Source organism: Petromyzon marinus, chromosome 49, assembly GCF_048934315.1.
Source record: "Petromyzon marinus isolate PM22_M1 ecotype Great Lakes invasive population chromosome 49, UKy_Petmar_22M1.pri1.0, whole genome shotgun sequence".
Classification (NCBI taxonomy): domain Eukaryota; kingdom Metazoa; phylum Chordata; class Hyperoartia; order Petromyzontiformes; family Petromyzontidae; genus Petromyzon; species Petromyzon marinus.
In genome coordinates, this window is record NC_133715.1 from 10,995,332 (window position 1) to 11,020,436 (window position 25,105).

General features: G+C 45.5%; 2 protein-coding genes across 5 annotated transcripts in view; one reads left to right on the forward strand and one right to left on the reverse strand.

Moving 5' to 3' along the window:
- PARP4 (poly(ADP-ribose) polymerase family member 4) overlaps positions 1-4,974 on the reverse strand; it is a 45,215-nt gene extending 40,241 nt beyond the window's left edge. The window contains exon 1 of one of the 2 annotated variants that reach the window (XM_032972842.2): positions 4,827-4,972. The gene's annotated coding sequence lies outside the window, so the exon portion shown is untranslated. Of the gene's footprint in view, positions 1-4,826 lie in introns of both variants that reach the window. The other variant, XM_076074687.1, reaches the window with a different exon arrangement.
- Positions 4,975-5,408: 434 nt separating this feature from the next.
- The window catches only part of DALRD3 (DALR anticodon binding domain containing 3), a 30,234-nt gene continuing 10,537 nt past the window's right edge, over positions 5,409-25,105 (forward strand). Inside the window, exons 1-13 of one of the 3 annotated variants that reach the window (XM_032972563.2) lie at positions 5,413-5,758; positions 9,578-10,032; positions 10,704-11,107; positions 11,513-11,580; positions 12,315-12,416; positions 13,691-13,761; positions 14,538-14,596; positions 15,700-15,782; positions 16,399-16,531; positions 18,552-18,610; positions 18,775-18,885; positions 20,024-20,092; positions 21,547-22,689. In XM_032972563.2, the coding sequence (XP_032828454.2) occupies positions 5,492-5,758; positions 9,578-10,032; positions 10,704-11,107; positions 11,513-11,580; positions 12,315-12,416; positions 13,691-13,761; positions 14,538-14,596; positions 15,700-15,782; positions 16,399-16,531; positions 18,552-18,610; positions 18,775-18,885; positions 20,024-20,092; positions 21,547-21,666 (2,001 nt within the window). In that variant the 5' untranslated portion in view covers positions 5,413-5,491 and the 3' untranslated portion in view covers positions 21,667-22,689. Of the gene's footprint in view, positions 5,759-5,790; positions 8,645-9,577; positions 10,033-10,703; positions 11,108-11,512; positions 11,581-12,314; positions 12,417-13,690; positions 13,762-14,537; positions 14,597-15,699; positions 15,783-16,398; positions 16,532-18,551; positions 18,611-18,774; positions 18,886-20,023; positions 20,093-21,546; positions 22,690-25,105 lie in introns of those variants that run through there. The other 2 variants (XM_076074688.1, XM_032972564.2) reach the window with 2 other exon arrangements.

The following is a 25,105-nucleotide window of genomic DNA, read 5'->3' on the forward strand; positions in this document are numbered from 1 at the left end:
AGTGCTGCGTGGAAGCGAATTATTATCAAATAATACATTGTTTAATTGCATGCCTATACAGGCCACCATACTTCAATCGGGATTACCGTTGGTACGGCTATTCATTAACTCCCCCCCCCCACTTTGCACAAGACGAGTGCACGGGTGTGGTCACATCTACGCCTCTATTTAAGTGTAGTGAGTTCAACTGAGTCACAGAAGTACTCTTTGGAGGCAACACACTTATGAACACCAACACACGGGGTAACTGCCCCTTCACAGAATAATAACCTATGGTGGTGACCACCAGGCTAACTACACTAACTACAACGTAACTAGCTACGTAACCACCAGGCTAACTACACTAATTACAACGTAACTAGCTACGTGACCACCAGGCTAACTACACTAATTACAACCTAACTAGCTACGTGACCACCAGGCTGACCGGACCACAGCTTGGGTCCTGGTCTGACGAAGGTTGCTTCAGGATGAACAACAACAAGACCGGTCCCTCTGGGGGAGCCGGCTTCTATCCTCTGCGGCGTGGCCGGCCCCGCCCTTGGCCACGCCCACCTTAAAGAATCCTCGAGCAGGATCTGGACCCCGACCACGTGACCACCCCTAGCCCCCACTTGGGGCCCCTGTGTAGACTTTACCGGTCACGTGTCCTCTGGGGTCAACCAGAGTGCCACGGCCCTTAGTAACCCCAGGGGCCGTCCGTAAATGACGTCACGCGATTTTGGACGATTTTTGACCCCCCCCCCCTCGTCACACGGCGTCACAATAAGTCAGACCCCCCCTTAAATATGACGTCACAAAGCTCTGCCTCCCCCCCCCCCAAAACCATATTTCCATTTTGCAAATAAAGCATGCTTCATATCGCTTTAAACTATTGTCATTGTAGTGCGTATTTAATGTGTTGCTGCACTCTGATGTTGTAGGAGAAAACATTTATTAAAGATTATATTTAATTAAGTAGAACGTGTTGTTAAATCGAAATTTAAGTGTTGTCTATATTTAATAAAAGTTGCCCATTTTGATGTGACGTCACATTCCTCAAACCGCCCCCCCCTCGTCACACATCGTAACAAATGTCTGACCCCCCCCCCCCATAGATGCGTAACGTCATTTATGGACGGCTCCCCCATCTCCATGGCCGGCATTCCCGCACCCCATCCTGTAGGGGCCGGCACTGCACGCAGAGCGTGGTGCCACTCAGCGCTGTCAGCCGTGACTCTCTGGGGGTGGTGCCGCCACACCGCACGCCGTGACTCTCTAGGGCGGTGCCGCACCCACTCCCTCGTGGTGCCCGCGATGTCGCCACACCGCACGCCGTGACTCTCTAGGGCGGTGCCGCACCTACTCCCTTGTGGTGCCCGCGATGTCGCCACACCGCACGCCGTGACTCTCTAGGGGCGGCACCACATAGTGACATCCCACAATGTCACGACATAAGGAAAGAAACAGGTGGACTTCACAAATCTGTCTGTCGCCTGATGAAGCTAGTTGTAATTACTGGCGAAACGTCGTACGTCGATTGTAAATGTTGTGGCTTGGCTCTCCAACACACAACCTGCGAGCTGTACAAGTGACTAGTTGGCCACGTTCTGTTTACGTGACAACCCTTACTAGTTGGCTGTGTCGGGTGGTGGCGGGTTTAACAACACATTTATATATTTACACAGATACGATCGGCAGGGCAGAGGATTAACAAACGCGGGTCGCACTCGGATCGCCGAACGTGGTAATCGTGGCGTTAGTTCATAGTTCATTTATTTGGTATAGCCCTGTGAGCCATTCGGCTCTTGAATCGGGTGCAACCACAACAAACAAAAAAACATGAACAAGAAAACATCTTAAAGTGATTATGTGACTGTGCAAACAGAAAATACAGGAACAAAAATATCAAAATATTCCTGAAATAGCACCGTACACCAACGCTGTGTGCAAAAATCCCAGTGGGATGCAAGTCAAATAACAACAACAACCACAAGACAACTAAGATTAAGGCCATCAGTCTAACTCCGTACTACAATAAACAAAAACATGGCCAAAAAAAACCGTTTTCGAAATCACCAAAATAAAAGCCATAAATCCAATGTAACAGTGATCATAGGGACTGTGACCGAATTTGTAACAATAAACTACATAAATAAATTATAACACCAAAATCTAGAGCCATATTTTAGGCCACTGAATAGCAGTGGCAGCTAGGGTTGTACAACTCCTCTAGAGCAGCTTTGAGTGAAGATCTCATAGGTAGTGATTCAAAGTTTATTGGCAATAGCATTCCAGACCCTGGGGGCATCAATAGCAAAGGCCCTTCCTCCAGTTTTTGTACGGCAATAGGGAATGTGAAGCTGGTAAATGAGCGAAGACCTGAGGTCAAATTTGTTCTTTGAAACAGAGAGGAGATCCAGTAGGTAGTCTGCGGAATTTTTTGTAAGTACATCGTGAATAAATAAGATCTGGTGCACAAGCCGTCGAACATTAAGAGATGTTAAGTTTGACCCAATGTAGAGATCACAGTGGTGAGTCCTATATGGGCAGTTCAATGCAAATCTTAAGGCCGAGTGATAGATGGAATCAAGATTCTTCAGTACAGTACGTGGGGCTGATTTATACACGATGTCACAGTAGTCAAGTAGAGGCAGCATGGTAGCTTTTATCAATTCCAAACGGAACATTGGGGGGAAGCAGTGCTTGTGTCGATACAGAAAACCAATTTTTATTTTTGTCTTTTTACCAATATAATCAATATGATCTTCAAAACTAAGTTTTGAATCCAGGATGACCCCAAGATACTTACATATCTTGACTTGCTCTATTTGATAATTATTCAAGGAATGTAATTGGGGAAAAATAACTTCCTGCTTTAGTCCCGGAGAGAAGCATAGCACCTTGGTTTTGGAGGTATTCAGGACTAGTTTAAGATAAACTAGCTGATGTTGTAGTTTGTTGAAATCACCCTGGAGCTTAGCAATCACGTCATCCAGAGAGCGGCCAGCAGTAATCAGTATCGTGTCATCTGCAAAAAGATTTACCCTGGAATGATCCAGTTCAGTGCCCAAGTCATTGACATCAAGAAAGAACAAGAGGGGGCCGAGGATGGAACCCTGTGGAACCCCTTTTGTTATCTTAACACTGTTTGACCTCCAACCATCTGTGAATACAGTTTGGGTGTGAGAAAAGAGGTAATTTTTTAACCATTGTACTGTGTTCTCGGAAAAACCGAGGCAACTTAGTTTACTAAGCAGGATGTTGTGGTCTACTGTATCAAAAGCTTTGGACAGGTCAAGAAAACGACAGGCACAGTACTGCTTATTATCAAGGCTATTGTAAATTTGATTCAAAGAGTCTAATGCAGCAGATGTGGTGCTGTATTTTTCCAGAACCCAGATTGTTTTAGATGTAGTAGATTGCTGGTGGACAGGAAACTGCAAATTTGGTAGTTCAATAATTTTTCAAAAATTTTCATCAATGGGGACAAAATTGAGATAGGTCGGTAGTTATTGGGATCATCTTTAGGGCCCCCTTTGTGAAGTGGACGGACATAGGAATGTTTCCATTCTAGAGGAACTGATGCTTCTTTGATGGACAGGTTGAAAATATGGGCTATAGGTTTGTATATTAGGTGACCAACAGTTAGTAGCGCAAAGACGGGAAAACTATCTGCTCCGGTAGAGGAGGACCCTTTGAGGTAGGACAGTTGTTTCAGAACATTACTTTCGTGGATTGGTTGGAAACTAAATTCGTTTCATGTTTATACAGGGGTGTAGGAATTTACAGGAGCAGGGATGACTCCCAATAAATTATCAAAAAGATTACCAGCTTCAGAAAAATGAAGGTTAAAATTGTCAACTATTTTTTTGGGATCTGAAAAATATTCCCCATTTCAGTGAAGCTCAACGGACAGATTTTCTGTTTTGGATGCCTTTTCGATAGATTTGATTGTTTTCCAAAAAATACTGGCATTTCCATGTGATTCCAGGAGAGTGGAGGAAAAATAGGCATTTTTTGCATGCCGTATTTTTTTTTACGCATCTATTCCTTAAAATCCTGTATTCTAGCCAGTCATTTACCAAATTACTTTTCTGAGCACATGCCCAAGCCTTGTCCCTAGTTTTCATGAGCTTTGTAATCAAAGGATCATACCATGGTGGGCGGTTGCCTTTAGTTTTAAATCTAATCGTGGTAATCGTGGTGATCGTGGTAATCGTGGTGATCGTGGTGATAGTGGTAATTGTGGTGAACGTGGTGAATGTGGTGATCGTGGTAATCGTGGTGATCGTGGTAATCGTGGTGAACGTGGTGATCGTGGTGAACGTGGTGATCGTGGCGATAGTGGTGATCGTGGCGATCGTGGTGATCGTGGCGATCGTGGTAATCGTGGTGATCGTGGTGAACGTGATCGTGGTGATAGTAGTGATAGTAGTGATCGTGGTAATCGTGGTGATCGTGGTGATCGTGGTGATAGTGGTAATCGTGGTGAACGTGGTGAATGTGGTGATCGTGGTAATCGTGGTGATCGTGGTAATCGTGGTGAACGTGGTGATCGTGGTGAATGTGGTGATCGTGGCGATCGTGGTGATCGTGGTGAATGTGGTGATCGTGGTAATCGTGGTGATCGTGGTAATCGTGGTGAACGTGGTGATCGTGGTGAATGTGGTGATCGTGGCGATCCATTGCGCCCTCCGCCCTCGGCACCGCCGTGGCACGGAAATGTCCACCCAGCAGCAGCAGCGGCGGCGGCGGCAGCGGCGGCGGCGGTCATCGCGAACGTTTTTGTCAACCCATCATCATCATCAAGACCACCACACGACGCCGACTGGCTACATACATACCTGTTGTTGACGTTGTTGTTGAGATCCTTGTCGCTGTGACAGGCAGGTGGAGGAGACTGGGCGTGTGAGGAAGGAATAAACCACGAGTCCCACAGCACCAACCACGTGCTCGCCTGACAACCAATCCACTCGGGCTCGCCACGATACGGCGATACCACGATACGGCGATACCACGATACGGCGATACCACGATACGGCGATACCACGATACGGCGATACCACCATACGGCGATACCACCATACGGCGATTCCACGATACGGCGATACCACGATACGGCGATACCACGATACGGCGATACCACGATACGGCGATATCACGATACGGCGATACCACGATACGGCGATACCACGATACGTTACCGTACGACCATATACGATAATTGTATCGTCCGTATCGAAGTGCATATATTGCGATTATCGTTACTAGTTTTAATTTTTGTAATATTTTAATTCATGCCCCCTCCCCATACTTAATGATGTACGAATAATATAATCATTCTCCTAAAAATGCTTTAACATGTGACATTATTGCTTTGTCAATAAATACATTGAGCATGGGTTTTATCGAGTACACAATAGGATGACATCAACAACCACCCGGAACAAAAAAAACACGTTCACGCCTTCGCGCGCGTGTGTTCTGCCCGGACGTGGCCGGGCGCAGCATGGCGGCGCCCATGGGTAGGCGGCATGAGCTCAGCGTGTCGCGGTGCATCGAAGCTGTCGAGGAGCTGCTGATGAGACACGCAGCGCCGAGGCCAAAGCCACTCCCCGAGCAGCTCGCGGAACACGTGGAGCCGCCGGGGAAGGCGCGGTGCTCGCGAGAAACCCGCCCGGCACGAGTGTTCAAGGAGTGCAGTGCAAGGAACCTCGGGCAGAGGGACCTGGTGGTGCCTCATGGGGTGCTGGTGATGCTGTTTGAGGGGGGCCAGGTACTGCAATGGCTCTCACGCCCCTGCAACACGCGGCTCTCGCGCAGTTCCAGACACAAGCACGCGCAAGCCGCCAACAGTTGGGGCGCTCGTTTTACTCGGCTTGGGATGATGAGATGGATTGCTCTCCCATTCTCACCCCCTCCTACCTACCTCGGCGAGTGGTGATGATGAGTTGTCACGAGCTCATTCATTCACCACGCATAGTCGGCGAAGAACCGTTGCACCAAACGTGTGACCCCTTGCGACAGCATTCGCTGAAACTGCTCTTGCTGTCATACACCGGCGTCTCGACTGATTTGTTTGATACACGGATCACGGGGCCGTTTTGGAGTCGAGTTTTGGCAAAACAATCGATCCAATGTTTTGCCTGAGTCTTAACATTTTTTATAATGATTGGATGAGCGTTTGGTTGCACTCATGCTCAAATGTCCTTTGGATTGCACTCTCATGCTCACATGTCCTTTGGATTGCACTCTCATGCTCACATGTCCTTTGGATTGCACTCTCATGCTCACATGTCCTTTGGATTGCACTCTCATGCTCACATGTCCTTTGGATTGCACTCTCATGCTCACATGTCCTTTGGATTGTACTCTCATGCTAGGCAAGTCACCGATGCGGTGGCATTGACATGCTAATCTCTCACAATACAATAGCCCAGGGGTCGGGAACCTATGGCTCGCGAGCCAGATGTGGCTCTTTTGATGATTGCATATGGCTCGCAGATAAAACAAAATATTCTCACTTGTTTTAATCCATCCATCGATTTTTCACTGCGCATGTCCTGTTCAGGGCTGCAGGAGCAATTGTCCATTATTTTAATTGGATGATACTGGCCTACGTTTGCCGTTGCTGGGTAAAACAGGTAAACGCCCCCTTTTGAATCAGTCTGAGACTGCGTCTGCTCGGTCATTAGCTCAAAGCTAACCCTTCGACGAAGAAGATGGCGAAAAGAAAAAAAGACGACGAGTATCGTACATTTCAGGACGAATGGACCGAAGAATTCGCCTTTGTGGAGAGAGCGGGTTCTGCGGTGTGTCTAATTTGCAATGACAAAATTACATCGTTGAAACGGTCGAATGTAAAGCGGCACTTCGACACGTGCCACGCTACCTTTGCATCAAAATACCCTGCGGGAGACAGCAGAAAGAAAGCATGCCAAGAGCTTCTGAGCAGGGTGCAAGCTAGCCAGCAGCAACTCCGCGTATGGACCCGGCAAGGTGACTATAATTCGGCTAGCTTTGCTGGTTCTTTAGCAATAGTGAGGAATGGAAAACCATTCACAGATGGCGAGTATGCTAAAACGTTCATGCTGGATGTAGCCAATGAACTTTTTGATGATCTTCCGAACAAAGACAAGATAATCAAACGGATACAAGACATGCCTCTGTCGGCAAGAACTGTTCATGATCGTACCATCGTGATGGCAAACAAAGTGGAGGAAACGCAAGTGAAGGACATAAATGCAGCGCCGTTCTTTTCTCTGGCTTTGGATGAGTCAACAGACGTGAGCCATTTGTCGCAGTTCAGCGTGATTGCAAGATATGCTGTTGGTGACACACTGCGCGAAGAAAGTCTTGCTGTTCTGCCATTAAAAGGGTCCACAAGAGGTGAGGATTTATTCAAGTCTTTCATGGAGTTTGCTCAAGAAAAAAGTCTACCTATGGATAAACTTCTCTCAGTGTGTACTGATGGTGCTCCGTGTATGGTGGGGAAAAACAAAGGATTTGTGGCGCTTCTCCGTGAACATGAAAATAGACCCATCCTAAGTTTCCATTGCATTACACACCAGGAGGCACTTTGTGCTCAGATGTGTGACAGGCAGTTTGGCGAAGTGATGTCGCTGGTCATTCGTGTGATCAACTTTATTGTTGCCCGAGCCTTAAATGATCGCCAGTTTAAAACACTGCTGGATGAAGTTGTAAATAACTATCCTGGTCTGCTTTTGCACAGCAATGTGCGTTGGTTGTCAAGAGGGAAGGTGCTTAGCCGTTTTGCGGCTTGCCTGAACGAAATCCGGACTTTCCTTGAAATGAAAGGCGTCGGGCATCCTGAGCTAGCCGACACCGAGTGGCTCCTCAAGTTTTACTATCTCGTAGATCTGACTGAACATCTGAACCAGCTCAACGTGAAAATGCAAGGCATTGGAAATACAGTGTTATCCCTTCAACAAGCTGTATTTGCTTTTGAAAACAAGCTGGAGCTTTTCATCACGGATCTTGAAACAGGTCGTTTACTACATTTTGAAAAACTGAGCCAATTTAAAGATGCATGCACAGCAAGTGAGCCCATTCAAAACCTTGATCTCCACCAGCTAGCTGGCTGCACATCCAGTCTCCTACAGCCCTTCAAAGCACGCTTTGGAGAATTTCGTGAGCACACTCGTCTTTTTAAGTTCATCACCCATCCAAACGAGTGTTCACTGAACACAGCCGACCTGAATTACATCCCTGGTGTCTCCGTCAGAGATTTTGAAGCAGAAGTGGCTGACCTGAAGGCCTCAGACATGTGGGTGAATAAGTTCAAGTCACTGAATGAAGATTTGGAAAGAATCACACGACAGAAAGCGGAGTTGGCGAGCAAGCACATGTGGACAGAAATGAAAAAACTCCAACCCGAAGACCAGCTGATTCTGAAAACTTGGAACGCGCTTCCTGTCACATACCACACACTGCAGCGTGTGAGTATTGCTGTATTGACCATGTTTGGATCTACGTATGCATGTGAGCAGTCATTCTCACATCTTAAAAACATCAAGTCCAACCTACGATCACGTTTAACGGATGAAAGCCTCAACGCTTGCATGAAGCTTAACCTCACCAAGTACCAACCCGACTACAAAGACATCAGCAAATCCATGCAGCACCAGAAGTCGCATTAATGGTGAGTGTTATAACAACAGTATTTAAAAGAATAAATTCAGAGGCTTATTATACTGACATTTAGTTGAATTCACTTTTAAAATATATTATATGGCTCTCACTGAAATAAATTTCCAAATTTTTTGCTTTCATGGCTCTCTTAGTCAAAAAGGTTCCCGACCCCTGCAATAGCCACTTCCACAGCCTCAGGCAGACCATCTCTAGCCCCGCCCTCTTACCCTGAGGCTGCACCCATCTCAGGCCTATACAAGACCTTGTTTCAGTCGCTCTCTCTCACCTGAAGACGGTCGCTTGTGTTGCGATCGAAACGTCGTGATCTATAATTGTTTCTACCTACGTGACTTTACCGAACGAAACAAACAGCAGCGTTTGGTTATGGTTCACACACCTTAAGGCTCAACGACTTTCCCAAGTTGACGTATTTAGGGGCCGTCCATAAATGACGTCACGCACCTGGGGGGGGGTCAGACATTTGTGACGATGTGTGACGAGGGGGGTGGGGGGTTGAGAAATGTGACGTCACATCAAAATGCGCAACTTTAAATAAATATAGACAACACGTTCTACTTAATTAAAGACTTTTTAATAAATGTTTTATCCTACAACATCAGAGTGCAGCGCCACATTAAATACGCACTACAATGACAGTTTAAAGCGATTTGAAGCATTATTTGGGGGGCGGGGGGGCCGCAGAGCTTTGTGACGTCATATTTGACTTTTTGTGACGTGTGACGAAGGGGGGGTGGGTCAAATATCATCCAAAATCGCGTGACGCCATTTATGGACGGCCCCTTACCTGCAGGCTTGCCCCATACTCGCGTCAGACAACATTCTACGATCCGTGCAGATTTGATCATTAAATGTCCAAAGCTGGACCACACAGGGGGTTTACAACGTCTAAAGTTGAGTTTTCCCGCTGTGTGTGTGTGCGCAGGTTCCTAGCGCGTTGATCGCCGATTTGATGAGCTCGCATGATCTCAGGCTGCCCACCGTTACCGACTGCGTGCAGACAGAGAGCGGTCTGGCTGTTCGGTTCGATCGGCGTGAAATGTACAGCAGGGTACTGGGAAGACACCCCGCATCGGACCTCATGAGTGATGCTGGCACACCAGAAGGCCACAGGGCGTCACTTGAAGGCACGGCAGACCAACCGTCTGTTAAAACGCTCTCGCTGAACTGCTGTTTGCCAAATGAGCGCTCGTCGAGCGAGGATGGTTATTGTTGCGAGTGTCAGGAACACGGGAATTTACCAGAAGTTGCAAAGCGAGAGCTCCGAAGTTCCGTGGTGGTCAACTGTCCGTGTCTGCAACGATGCGAGCCGCTCACACCAGGGCATCTGCGTTCTGTTCTCCTTGCCCATCAGCTGTCAAGACTGCTTTCGCTTGATGGGTGAGGATGACCCGTTTATTACTTAGTGCGTGTCCCATTGCATTGATACATCGGGAAAACAGTTGCATACACTTCTCATGGTCTTGTGCCATCACTTGGAACTCTTCCCACATAACACCTGTAGATGCTATAACCTGTACTGAGGGGGCAAATGCTGTATTACTGAGGCGATTGATATATCAAAATCTAGGGTTAAGTGTGATTAATTTATTGTCACAGCCCCATCACCAATGACTGCACAAAAACACTCGATAAAATTTAGTTTCCACGTAATGTGGGAAAAAAATCAACTCTTAGAACAACAATTTTGCTATCAGGAGGTGGAAATGAGCACCACCCTTTAGTGTGTAGTTCTGTGATAACTCATGTGAGCTGCTGCCTAACACGGGGTGGGTAATGCACAGCTCTGCAAGAGTTACAAATTGATTCTTCATCTCATGATGCTGATAGCACGATCGGAGTAAAATTTGGAATTAAACTTAAACATTAAATAATTGTGTTAAGAAACTAAATGTGATAAAACGTAAGTAACGTGAAAAATAAATGTGGCGTATAGTACTGTAGTAGATGAACGCTTGTGCCATATTGACTTTGCATTCAGTTTCAACTCTTTGCTGACCCTTTGATCCTCGATATAAGAATGAGACGTGCTTTGTATATTATTTGCGCAGCTATCACGTGTACAAATGTCCAGCCATCAAGGAAGGGGCACACGTGGAGGTCCTGAAACCACTCCGGGTTGAGTGGCCGACATTACCAGCCGAGAAAACAGCGGCGCACGGTGACTCTGATCCTCTCACTGACCCCGTGGCGGAGTGCCGGTCGCGGCTCCTGCAGTCAGGGTTCGCGGAGCCAGTGGAGAGGCAGAGTGCGACCGAAACCAAACTCTCACGCCGTTCCGAGCCGGAACTGGAAACGAACAGGAAGAAGGAGAAAGCGGAGAGGGAAACCAGAGTGGCGAACGAGGCAAAATCAGCTCGTTCATCTCCTGATCAAATGTACAGAGTCAACCTCCAGCAGTTTGTGAGCACGCATTGCCTTGAAGGGATGGACCCAAATCTAAACACCGTCTTGGGTAAATATATGGCGTGCAGGAATGCACTGATCCCTCAATTAAAATAGATTATTACACTTACAATATATGCAACTAATCATGTGTGTCAGAATGGATTGTTTTTAATTTATGCGAATGAATTGCTAATTATAAGCTCAGGAAATGAAACATCTTATGGGACAAAATAAAGAAATGCTAACAAAACGGTAAAAGTGAGACAATAATTTATTCTTTTATCAATTAATCAAAATCGCTGCAGAAGGGGAAAATTAATCAATACATGCCGAGTAAATATGTTCCTTGCACATTCATATTTTGTACTGTGTTGAACGAACAGCATCTCACTTTTGGGTTTGAACATGGCGGTGATTCGTTGTGAATCTGATTGGATGTTTAAACATTGTTTGTGCTGTGGGTTTCATGCAGTTGATGACGAATACTTGGCTCAAGTGGTCGAGTTGGAAGCTGCGCTGAATGGCTGCCAAGGCGGTGAGGTAAGTTTTCCTGTCTGCGCACACTTACTGGATGCCTCTTGGTCATAATGCTCCACTGTACTTGCAATCCAGAGGTCGCTGGTTCGATTTCCTGGCGCCCCATTTGAAATAATCGTGCAAGTTTCTTAAATCCCCCCCCCCCCCAACCTCTAGCCCTGGTGGCGGGCTGTTAACTACCTCATCTGGTATGCAGGAGGACGTGGGTTCAATCCCGACCCTGACACGTATATATTTGGAGTTAGCATATTCTCCCCGTTGTTGCATGTATTTTTCTCTGGGTCCTCTGGTTTTTGACCTCCACATTTAGTATCAACATGCGTTTAAAGTATTTGGCGTATATACATTTGCACATGATAAGCCACTTCGTTGAGCTATCATTTGTGACCAGGTCGCTTCTGAAAAAGAGCTATTATAGGTCAGTGGGCCTTACCTGGTAAAAGAAAAATAAAAAAAATGGTTTTAGTTTAGAAGAATAAATGGGAATACCAGAGTTGGTCAATCTGCTAGTCATATGTGCTGGTGGGGTAACGTGTGAATTCAGTTCCAAATTCAGTTTCTGAAGAAGATCCCATAATGTGGGGCGAAACGTCCACCAAGGCTCAACACCAGATGGGACAACCCAAAAAAACATTGAAGAGCTATAAAGCACAACTGCTAAAACCTACACAGTGATACAAGATCAGTTTGCTACTGCATTTCCAGTGTGTTCATTGCATGTCTGTTTATGTTTTCAGACCCGTCTTCTGCATATCGTTTGTTGCGAAGAGGAGTTTAACCAGCAGAAAGTTCATTTGCTTCTTCAGTTGGTTGGTCAGAGTGATGCTGTGAAGATGCAGGTGAACTCCACATAGAAACAAAAGCAAAAGCGTCACGCAAACATAACGTGCAAGTTGAATAAATATTCACTGTAATAAATATTAACTCTTAGAAATTGCACGAATATCCATTTCTTTCGTGACGGCCATTACAGTAAAACCTTGGATTGCGACATAATTCGTTCCGGAAACGTGTCTGTAATCCAAAGCACTCGTATATCAAAGCGAATTTCCCCATAAGAAATAATGGAAACTCAGATGATTCGTTCCACAACCCAAAAAATTTCATATAAAAATGATTAATACAAAATACCTTTTTATATTTTTATTATTTAAATGTAATTTAAAGTAATCAAATTCATTAATTAAATTTAATCGTGGATGGTGTGAGGGAGACGAGAGAGAGGAGAGAATGAGGGTTATTGTGCAGGACGACTTTCGGAATCACTGCTATCTGTTGGCTCACTGGAATATTTTTCTTTTTGTGCGACTTTAACAAGGAACCTATCCAATGACACTTGCTTTTGCCTCCTTTTAAAGGATTTCACGGAATCCTTTAAAAGGGCCATTGTTGCAGTACAGTTACTAAAGAACAGTCACTGCACTTGGACACAAAATTAAAAAAATGCTTTACGCACACACACGTGGTCACAGTAAACAGTATACGCTCGCACGGATGTTGACTATACGAGTGAGGCACGCCGACTGAGACCGAGCATGGAAAACGATTACCCACAATCCCGCAGCGAGAGAGAGAGAAGAACCATTGGCTCAGTTGTGATCACGTGACGCTCGGCAGACAAAGCGTGTACGTACTACTCGTATTGCAAGACCTCGCTCGTTAATCAAGTTAACATGTATTTTTAAAAAATCGCTCGTTTTGCAAAACACTCGCAGACCAAGTTACTCGCAATCCAAGGTTTTACTGGACTTTGTTATTTAGGTAAGTTAATAGTGCTCTCTGGCCTTCACTGGTGTCGTCAGCCCATTCACCATACCCTGTATGTGCCTATGACCCATATGATTCATTATGCATGGCTATTGCTCACGATTCGTTGTACACAAATGTTTTTCAAAATAAATGTTTTACACTGCACGTCAAATATAATTTGAAACACAATGATTTAATTCAGCCATCTACGAATAATGTCTGCTCTAGGGGCTAGTTGCATGACACCTCCGAGAGTCAATACATATTCTGGACTCTTTTCATAAAAACAATGTCTGTAGTATTGATTTTGCTTTGGAGAAAATCACCGACCAGCCTGCAACGTCTCATGTATTCTTTGCAACAGAGGCACGTGGTGGTTGGCAGTGTGAAGACGGGAGAAGGGACTTCGCAGGTTGACGCACTTGATTATTTGCGGTACGCTACTTTTATCCTGGGTGTGGTGTTTGGTGCAGTGGTTTTCGTGCTGAGCTGTAAACCCGGAGATCCTGTTTGGTGCAGTGGTTTTCGTGCTGAGCTGTAAACCCGGAGATCCAAGTCTCATTCCCTGCCATGGCTAACATCAGCTGTGGGTGCTGTCTGCACAAATCCTGGGCCACCCCTTCACCAGCCTGTGCTCACCAGCATGGTGAAGTATAGCCAAATAACGCCCATGCCTGACATGGGGTGGAGTGACTTTGATCTAGGAGTGGACTTACAAAGGGCTGTAAATTATTATAATTATGAAGGGATTTTAATTAATTTGGGGTCACATTGTGTTTATATGTGTTACAACACGAGATACTTGAGCACTCTACATTGTATTGGATGGGAAATAGATGTATCCCACCCAGAAATGATATTTTAATTTTTGTTTTAAGTTTTCTATGAGGGAAACTGTTCAACCGTTAAATGATATCCAAACTTAGAAATCGACAGCATACCTGCTGCTCTAGACAAAGCTCTAATTACACGTGCTGTTTTGTCTAAGCATTCATATACAGTCCACTGTCAGATGTTGGCCTCTGAGTGTTATTTGACCATGCTGCAGCATGCAAGTCGGTGTGGGTTTGTGAAGGCGATGATTCACACGCGTTTTCCTCTGCTGTTGGTAACATAAGACCTGGGTATTCTGTCTACCTTCTTCAGGTCGTACGTGGAAGAAACCAGAGCCTCTTGCTGTCTGTCTTCTTAACCAAATTGTTCTCTTCCAGGCTCCGCCGAGCACAAATGAAAGAGGCTTCAGTTATGAAGTACGGGAACTCAGTGCAAGGTACGATCGTCCGTCTGCTACCGGGGTAGGGAACCTGTTCCTTACTAAAGCCCGAATAAAGCCTTTAGATAGATACCTTTGGCATGTAGCCACACATTAACACACATCTTTGGGTTATTCCATAATCCAAAACATTGTTAGGGTTAACCTTTGCAAGTGCCTGAACGTGCTAAACGTAGAAACACGGTGTTCCTTTGTTGACAATAAACCCTCCTAAAGTATTTGCTTAGTGCGGCTAAGATGCTGGCAGTGATGGATGCGTCTCTTTGTGGGCTGTTTCTCAGTGGGATGCCTCCTGTGGCCGTGGGCCGTCTGAAATTAAGTCGACAGCCATATCTGGCCCGCAGGTCATAGGTTTTTTTCACCTCTATAAAACGATCAAGCAAATCAAGTCTTTCATAGTATAAAAGTATCCCCTAGCTCCAACAAACATTATCTGATGCTAATTTCTGTTGGCAGCTGATTACAAATGGTGGATATTCAACATTTTTTTATATCAGGGGCCTCTCTCTGCAAGTTGGATGGATATATGTTGAACTTCTTTCGCACCGTACGTCGCTAACCGTGTGAGTCGGAGATGCGAGGGAAAGACAACAAACTAAACACGAAAGTAGTTAGAAAGAAATTAGTTTTCAATCTAGATTTAAAAGTGCATAGCTTCAGTGGCTTCCTTATAAGCTGACCACTAATGTCTAGTCAAAAGAGTGGTATTCACTTTACGGATAATGGGGGGACCGGTGGCTCTGACCAAATCATATCTCAGAAGCTTTGCAAGATTGAACCTTGATAGTGCTTGAGTGGGCACCTACTATGCATAAACACAAATGTAACACTATCAGTAGAGGGCAGTGCAGCTCAATATTTGTTTATACTGCACGATGTTCCAACATCTCAGCTCCCCACCTTCACAAACCCACACTGATGACCTTGATGAAGGAAATAACTCCTATGACCCGCACGGTGTCGGAAGGCCATCATTCAGCAGTGGATTGACAAATTGGCTGTACGTGTACATGAAGGGATGAATATGTGAGGTGTTATTGACGTGGTGGATGGGAGTGTTGTTTAACCAGCTGAATGACCGGACCGTGTCACGTTCACAGGCCCCGAGTGGGAGGAGATTATTGACGTCATGACCGCAGCGACGGTGAAGTTTGAGCTGCTGTCCTCGGCTCACCGCAGCACGGTGAGCTCATTCCACACGGTGACGCCGTCCCACACGGTGACGCTGTCCCATTCACTCTCGCCCTTCATCTCACACTTTTACATCTCTCAAACAAAAATGAGAGAGGCATCCAGGGGGGCTCTGAGGTCAGAGCGCCGAGCTGGTGCCGTTGACGTCCTTTGTTGGAGTCCAGGCGGCGACCTGCCATTAAACCCGTTCCCCAAATGCAGCGAGTTAACGGTCGAAGCCAGGGGTCAGCAACCAAAGTAACAAGAAGCGATTTTTTTTTCGAATTCAGTAAAAAAACTCAATGCTTTAAGAGCCGCCAATACGTAATTCACGTAAATACCAGAGGGTGGTCCTTGATAAATAACGTCACGAAGCAGTCCTTAAAGAGTCACCGCATGCAGCTACAGAGCCGCGGGTCTAAACCAAGTTACCAATGACTACAAAAAAAAAGCCCCATCACATTCTCTCAGAGGTTGAATGGCACTGGGTCAATTCATTCCTTCATTCGTTCGTGCAAAGCCACCCAACACGTAAGCATATTTACGGCGTAACAATCCTCAAATTACTTTTTTACTTTCCGCCATTCGTTCGTTTCATTGCTAATTCCGTCACGTGCGCATACCCCCAGCTGCCGCTGGAGCTCGGCGAAGGTGCGGAGAGAGCGAGCGCCGCCAGGGGACGGCGGAGCGGCACGTTCGTCATGTACAACTCGGCGCGTCTCTCCACGCTCTTCCAGAACTATCGCACGGCCGTCAAACGAGGTTCCACGCTCAAAGTGCAGCGGCAGTAGCAGAATTAGTGGCAGCAGCAGCAGCTGCCAGAACCACTGCTGCAGCAAGCAACATGACCACTTAACGATGTCACTTGTTTGTTTTTGTTTGGTTGTTGCTTGGGCCAAACTGCTGATCCAGCTGAAAGTCATTACCAGCGTTAATTCTGTAAAGGAAATTAGTGACAAAAACATTCAATTTTGATTTAAAGCTTTCGTGACTGCAGGGATTCATATTCTTGGTTCTTTCGGTAAAGTCACGTAGAAGGGAAGCAATACAATAATAAAAATATTAAACAATAAAATTCTCACGACATTTCGACTGCAAACACAAGCAATCATCATCAGGTGTGAAAACCACAGCAAGAAAATTTGAAAAAAGTGGCGTTTTTTGTTTGTTAACGTTAGCACCACGGAGAGCGATTTGGCAGTTTGTTCAGATGGACGAGTCCATCTATGTTCGGAAAAGAGGAGGGGGGAGACGAAAATGATGGATGCGGTCTGAAAGCCACCTTAAGTGTGATCAATCAATTAAGACCCGAAATGGTTTATCAAATCCTTCCAATGATTGCTAAGCCAGAATCCATCTTCTTGGTTGAAATTTTCTCTGTGTTTGTATATGTGGATAGCCTCATGAACGAATCTCTCATGGTAGCCAGATGGCTTGCAAAGAGCCTCTGTCTTGGCGAAGTCAATGTAATGTGAGCCTACTGAATTATAACAGTGATCTGCCACGGCCGAGGTGTTGGTCCTACTGTGTTTTAGGCCTGCTTTGTGTTCACGGATGCGGTCCGAGACATGTCGTTTGGTTTCTCCAATGTAACTACTACCACAGAGGCAACTTAGTTTGTAGACGCCAGGGTACTGTATGTCCGGAATCACATCTTTTACAGACGGAACCAGATCACGGATTTTATGTAATGTGTTGAAACGGACCTGGATCTTGTGTTTATTCAAGATTTTGGAGACCCTACATTGCGGGGATCACAAAAAAACGCCACTTTTTTCAAATTTTCTTGCTGTGGTTTTCACACCTGATGATGATTGCTTGTGTTGCAGTCGAAACGTCGTGATAATTTTATTGTTATATATTTTTATTATTTTATTGTTTCCCTTCTACGTGACTTTACCGAATAAAACCAAAGAGTATGAATCCTTGCAGTCACGAAAGCTTCAAATCTAGAACCAAGAATATAAAAAAAACATTCAACGCAATGTGTTTTTTAAACCAGGCAACGATGAATCTTTGAGTGGGAAAAATCATCAGGCGTAAAGATGACTATGACGATGATTGCCCGCCATTTGTATGAAGAAACATACCAAGCTAGTTTAGTAACGTCATTAAAAACTGCAATGCATTGAGAAAGACCGAATGTGGATATTAGCTCGACTGTAAATGTATTTTACAAGATTTACAGAGTTCACTGATTGACTGACTTGATAATATTGGGTGGGGGTTTAATTGCGCACCCCTAACACCCGAAGTTTAATAACCAAGAGTGACCTAATTTTGACTGCTTTGTTTGACTATCAGAATGGCGAAATAAAATCCAGAGACTAAGATTTGGATAAGATAAAAAAATTAATGACTTAAAAAGTGACCAACTTTTGCGTAAACAAATCAGGGAATAACATTTTGTCATGATAATTGCTTGAGTTGGAACATCTTGTTTGCACTAGTGTCTGGGTGTCAGACGACCCATACATAGAGTAAACACGTCACATATAAACATTTTCATTCCTACAGCTTGTACAGTGTACATTTATGCGTTGGATATAATTATGATTTCTGACCTTGGAGCTATAATTTTTTAGTGTTAATGTATTCCCACAAAATTTCCATGCTTTTCAAATTCACCATTTGGTGAAACTTGAGAAATTATTATTTATGTTGGGTATTAGTTTTGTACTGTAGTAAGTATGGTTAAAAACAGTAACATGTGCATTTTATGTACAACTTAATTTGTCACGTGATGCATACGTGCTGCCTCAATGTCTATTGGCCAATGCAGGAATGTACCCAAAGTTTCCTGAAGTATCTTCGTTGGATTTCTCGCTGCTGAATGAAGAGGTAAATGAAACACTTTGTGACTAACGATGCCCTGTATTCACATTGCTGAAGATTAAACATTGCTTGAACCGCAAACACACGAGCGTGGATAAGCATTCAAATAAACACAAAGCAAATAAATGACGGTGCTATTTGGTCGGTCGTGTTCGTGGGTCAAACTTTAGGAAGAATGGCGCCTTCTCTACAACTACATCGTTCCGTTTGGGGAGCTGCTTTCTCGTTCGTCTCATCTGGAACCGGCGCGGGGAATTCACGCGACCGCGCACACGGACGTGGTACCAAATAAGCCGCCCTGGTTTTTCCATTTAACAAAACGTGTCCCTCGCGTGTCAGCGAGCGTCCGCGGAGCAAAGCGCCAAACGCATTGAAGGCCACACAATGTCGCGCCGAGGGGGCCCCTATTCAAAGTGTACAGTGCTTGAGTCAGCATTGCTGGGGGGGGGTGGGGTAATAATAACCGTGCATTTGATTGCGGAACAGCAAGTCTCCCTTACGGAATGTCTGGCTTAAATAAATAATCTATTGTTCTGTTGACATTTGGTGCTCACTTATTGCAAGAAAACGTGCTTGGGTGCCTCGCAAATGAACACATTTCCATTGCAATGATATCATTGCAGAATGACAGCATGCCCGGGCCACGCTCGAGTCCATTAGCAGTCCTGGCACATTGGTGAAAATTCCACATTGCTACGGTAGTTAGAGCACCGCACTATGAAACCCACCACCCTCAGTTCGATTCCCAGCTATGGCTAATATCAATGGTGAGGGATATCTGAAATGGTCCCGGCCACCACCTCCTCCACCACCACCAACCAATGTGGTGAAGTATGGTCAAACATCCTCTATGACTGACATGTAGGAAGGCCTTCATCTAGCAGTGGATTGACAAATTCCTGAAAATGTTCTCAATTACGTAAATTAATTAATCATTTTAAAGGATTGGTACATGTGCTTTATAGATATCACTGTTACATTGTACCCCTTATCCTCTGTACAACTGAGCCATGCTGGGACCGTGCCAAGCCAGCTCAGCTCAGAAGGCGCCAGGTAGTTTTGCCACTACAGAACCCATGCCGTGCCACCGATGTCACACGCATTGAATGTGCTATTAGGCCCACACCTGGCCCTGCTTGGCCCCAAGCCAGATATAGGTGTCTTGTGAGGTGAGCTTTTGACGGCTCAGAAAACGAGCCACTTGAAAAACACCTGTATCACGAGAGCTCCCGTGCTGGCATGGTTCAGATGTGCAAGTGGAAAAAGAGTTATTCGTTGTGAATAACTCTTTATTAATGCTTAAGAGTCTTGGGTGGTAGTGGAGTCAATGGCAATGCCAGTTATGCCGCAGTGATGCTATAAGTGAATTGTTTGCGACGTCATAGTGTGTTTGCTCTGCCCTCCCTGCTTCACACACAGCTCTACAAGTTCCTGGTGGAACTCAGCATGGACTTCAGCTCCTACTACAACCGTGTTCGCGTCCTCTCTGTGAGTAATCAACACGGACAGCTGTCTCATGATTTAAGATTCTCTGTCTTTATTTTGTGCATGTAGGCATTGTGTAGTTCTACATCTCACTCCTTGGGGCTGTGCATTTCCGTGAAGTAACGTTTATTTTAGATATTTGTGTTATCATTTGAAATGTTAGTTTTTTGCACACATTAATCACTTAAGATAAAAATTTAATTCCAAAGCATAAACAGTAATATTTGAGAAGAAGCAACACTGACAACAATTCTGCAGTTATTTTCTTCATAATTTCGGTACAAATTATACGAAGAGGTAACCTCATGTGGCAGTAACAGTTGCCGACAAGGAGATGCATTGGCAGAGGGCCCCACTCAGAATCAGAAATTTAAGAGTGCAAACCAGTGGCATAGCATGGTTGTATGTGTATGTATTTATGTTGACCTTCTTTCGTACCGTACATAGCCAACCGTGCTAATCGGAGGTGCGGGGGAAGGACAACAAACTAAACACAAAAGAAGTTGTAAAGAAATGCGTTTTCAATTCTAGAGGCATGGAGCCTGGTGCAAAGGAATGAAATGGAGGCCCCCTGCCTATAAGCCATCTTCTGCACCATCTGTTGATCTTCCATGATGCTCATGGTCCACCATAAATTGCATACATTGCACAAATAATGGCAGATGCGGATACCTGATGCACAAATGGAAAATTAAAAATTCTCCAGTAGTGTGCGGCTGTGGTCATTCAGAACAGACCCTACAACGTATAATGACGCAGTGCCCCGGTCCACAAAAATATACGAAGGAGACATCACAACGATGATACACTCTGCTGCTCCTGACGCGGTTATCTGGCTTAACCACCTGAATGTGAAATTGTAGTTGGTGCTCTTCATCTACATTAGTCGTACGAAAGAAGATGCGTCCCCTCCGGCTGATGGGCCCCATTGCAGTTACACCTCCACACTGAATAGCCACGCCACTATTTCAGACCCTGGCTGGAGTGTCACCTCAGCCTATCATGTCCTGAGTACCACTTTGTGGAAGGTCAACAGTGGTTGTCTTGAGGACTGACTGACTCCTTCCATATCAATGTGGAATTTTCACCATTAAATGTACGGGGGGTTTTGTTTCCCCGTCGGAAAAAGTCTTAGGACTGTTAAAAACAATTGCGAGAAACAGCGGGCGAGCAAATTGATCCAAGAGAAACGGGAGGAAGGGCAGAAAGTGAGAAAGGGAGGCTGAATTTGTGAGTGGGTCCATGTCCTTAAGGCGTTTATTAGGAATACACTGGAGCTGTGCACTTTAAAATCTAGATTGAACACGCATTTCTTTAGAACTGCTTTTTGTGTTCAGCTGTCCTTCCCCCGCACCTCCGATTAGCGCGGTTGGCTATGTACGGTGTGAAAGAAGCTCAATGTACATACACATTCAAGGCTGAGCAACTCAAGCACGTTCCCCTTTGCGATTGCCCAGGAACCCGTGCCGCACCTGTCCGGGATCATGTTCGCCCGGCTCCGGCTCCTCGAGCGTCTCCAGGAAGTGATGCACGCCGCAATGTCGGCCCTCGGCCTCCCGCCATTGAAACAAATTTGACGCAGCCTGGCGCTGGAGCACCGTCGGCGCAAGGTCACGGTCGTGGGCCTGAGCCACAATAAGACAAATGTCATGGGTTGCCGTTTCTTAAGTACGAGCCAAAGGTGGGGAAGCTCTGACCCACGGGCTGAATACAACCCTCGACTTCATTTCACCTAGCCTTTTGCCACAATTTTAAATGTTCCGCAAAAGATATGCATCACTGCAAACATCTTAGCCACGCTAAACTGGTACTAGAGGGGAAAATTTTTAACCTGGCAACACCGTGTTTACGATTTTAGACGTCTCGCAGTGGCAGAAGTCACAGAGTTGTGTGTGTTAACGTGTGGCGCTCCGCCAAAGTCCTGGTCGGCTCTCGGTAAGGGGAAGGTTCTCCCCATAAATCCATTGTGTGGGTGAGCCAACCTGTTACAGAATGATGAGGTCCGTACAGAGAGTAGTTTGTTGACCTGTCAGTGTGGAATTGTTAACTGTCCATGTCATGTGTGTGGGTTACTCCCACAATTGTAAATGCATGAATGGTGGGGTAAAAGTGGAGCCCTGCAATGTCTTGCTCATGTCACCGCTGGCAGAAGAGCCTTCACGAGAGGGACCTCTCGCAGGCCCCTATAGAGGGTAATTTGCCTTGTTTTTCTCGTTGGCCGTACATTTTGGCAGACGTGGGATTACTACACCATCCACGGTGCACTACTACACCTTTATACTGCGGCGCAGATGGGAATTAACCAAAAGTTTTAAGCAAGACCCTGCACAAGAGTTCACTCATTCATGCGTAAATAAAATGCATTCCATTCTCCTTAACGGAGTCATTAATGACCACGAATTAGGTTTGTGCACCACTTTGTTTATGGCCTCTAGGTGGTGATTCTCTCTAACCCTAACCAGCACCCACCCAGAGCCAGCATGCACAGCTTCTCGCCCTCCCACGAGTTAACCAACCCCTCCTCTTTCTGAACTCCTCTGTGTATTTATCATGAAAAAGTTCAACGGACTCAATAAAATCCCAACATTTAACTCTGCAAATGAAGACCGGTGTGTTTATTATAGTTGGACTGTATCATGCGTTAAGTTGCTGCATACTCGCGTATTGTCCCGACAAGCACATGCCACGTCCCGCTTAATGCGACACTGCCGAGCCGCTGAGAATAAAAACAACCAAATTAAAAGGTACGGACGGATGTGTTCCCTACTTTGTGAGTCATCCAAAACTTTAAGTGGAATTGGATCTAGACACGAACATTTGCACAATCCGAATGTGTCACGGTCACAGGAATGGATGTCACGTGCACCACGCCACTGCCATGAGTTTCACACCAAACCGCCGTCTGGTGTCGCTAGCCATCGGGTGACGTCACCTTTTGTTAGCACGAAGACGCGTTGCATAATTATTACATTCTTACATTTAACATTATTACTTAACGTAAATTACCTGTTACAATATATGAAATTGTCCTTAATCTGAAATGTTTTCATCCGAAACTCATCCCTAATAAAGCAGAAAAGCTACACAATGCACCACGGTCGGGTCAAGCATTGTCATGAGTGTAATTTAAATACTGTTTAGTGATGAATTTCAGACCACGATATGACAAACACGACACTTCAGGGAACAAGATGCCACATCCATGTTCCTCTCTTTACAAATGGAACCATTTTTCATGATTAATGTAACATTTTCGACGCATACATCACATTACAGTAACATTTTACGTTTCTGCATTCATCGCTGAACATTTTGCTTGCAACGGATGAACTGTTATCCATAAAGATAAACGCCATAACCACTAAGCGCACTGAACATGCAAGTGTGTCACTCGCTTTCATTTCTCGAACTGATAAAGTGCAAAACTAAGCTGCATTTGGTTGTGCAAATTACCATGAGCAAACACAAATTGGATTTTGCGTGTCATTTTTTTATTTCAAAGAAGTTAATATACTAGCTTTGCTACACGATGTATTATCGTGTATTGTTTACTGTGATAGAAAAAGGAAGTACTGTAATATTGCTTCTTTAACAACTAAACATTTAAATGAACATGTCAGCCTGTAGCAAGGCTTACCTCTGGCAATAATAAATCAGGGTGGCTACCTTAAATGCCCTCTCGTTAATCGGAAGCGTTCTGCCAGTGGTCTCCGCTTGGTGCACTTCAAGTGGTACCGGCGTACTAAATCATTCATCTTTTTCATATTGCAATTCACAATCGTGCTGTGCGTAGTTTGGAAAATCAGGGATACAGATCCAGTATCGTGGCGTTGAATTCGTGTCAATTCTCAGCATGCTTCGTTTGCTTTGGCCACGATCCCTGCATGGCCTGGCCCCTGCTTACCTCCACTCTCGTCTCACTCTTATCTCCCTCCACACTCTCAACTCTCCACTCTCGTCTCACTCTACCTCCCTCCACACTCTCAACTCTCCACTCTCGTCTCACTCTACTCCCCTCCACACTCTCAACTCTCCACTCTCGTCTCACTCTACCTCCCTCCACACTCTCAACTCTCCACTCTCGTCTCACTCTACTCCCCTCCACACTCTCAACTCTCCACTCTCGTCTGACTCTACCTCCCTCCACACTTAACTCTCGTCTCTTGTCTCACTCTTCTCCCCTCCACACTCTCAACTCTCCACTCTCGTCTCACTCTATCTCCCTCCACACTCTCAACTCTCCACTCTCGTCTCACTCTACTCTACTCCCCTCCACACTCTCAACTCTCCACTCTCATCTCACTCTATCTCCCTCCACACTCTCAACTCTCCACTCTCATCTCACTCTACCCCCTCCACACTCTCAACTCTCCACTCTCGTCTCACTCTTCTCCCCTCCACACTCTCAACTCTCCACTCTCATCTCACTCTATCTCCCTCCACACTCTCAACTCTCCACTCTCGTCTCACTCTACCCCCCTCCACACTCTCAACTCTCCACTCTCATCTGACTCTACCCCCCTCCACACTCTCAACTCTCCACTCTCATCTGACTCTACCTCCCTCCACACTCTCAACTCTCCACTCTTGTCTCACTCTTCTCCCCTCCACACTCTCAACTCTCCACTCTCGTCTCACTCTACCCCCCTCCACACTCTCAACTCTCCACTCTCGTCTCACTCTAGTCCCCTCCACACTCTCAACTCTCCACTCTCATCTCACTCTACCTCCCTCCACACTCTTAACTCTCTACTCTCATCTCATTCTCATCGTGCTCCCCACCCTATCCTCTATCGTTTTGCTCTACTCACTCCACACACTCTAATACCTCTCCCCCCTCATCTCACTACTGCCCACAACGCACTCTCCTACCATTCACAACTCTCATAAGCTAGCATTGCATCACCCTGTGAGGTGATTTCACAGGATGCCCTGAAGTAATTCCAGGAGGCCTCTTAATTTACTCAAGATTGTTTTCATTATTACTAGGTACACACTTTAAATTCCTTGTTCACT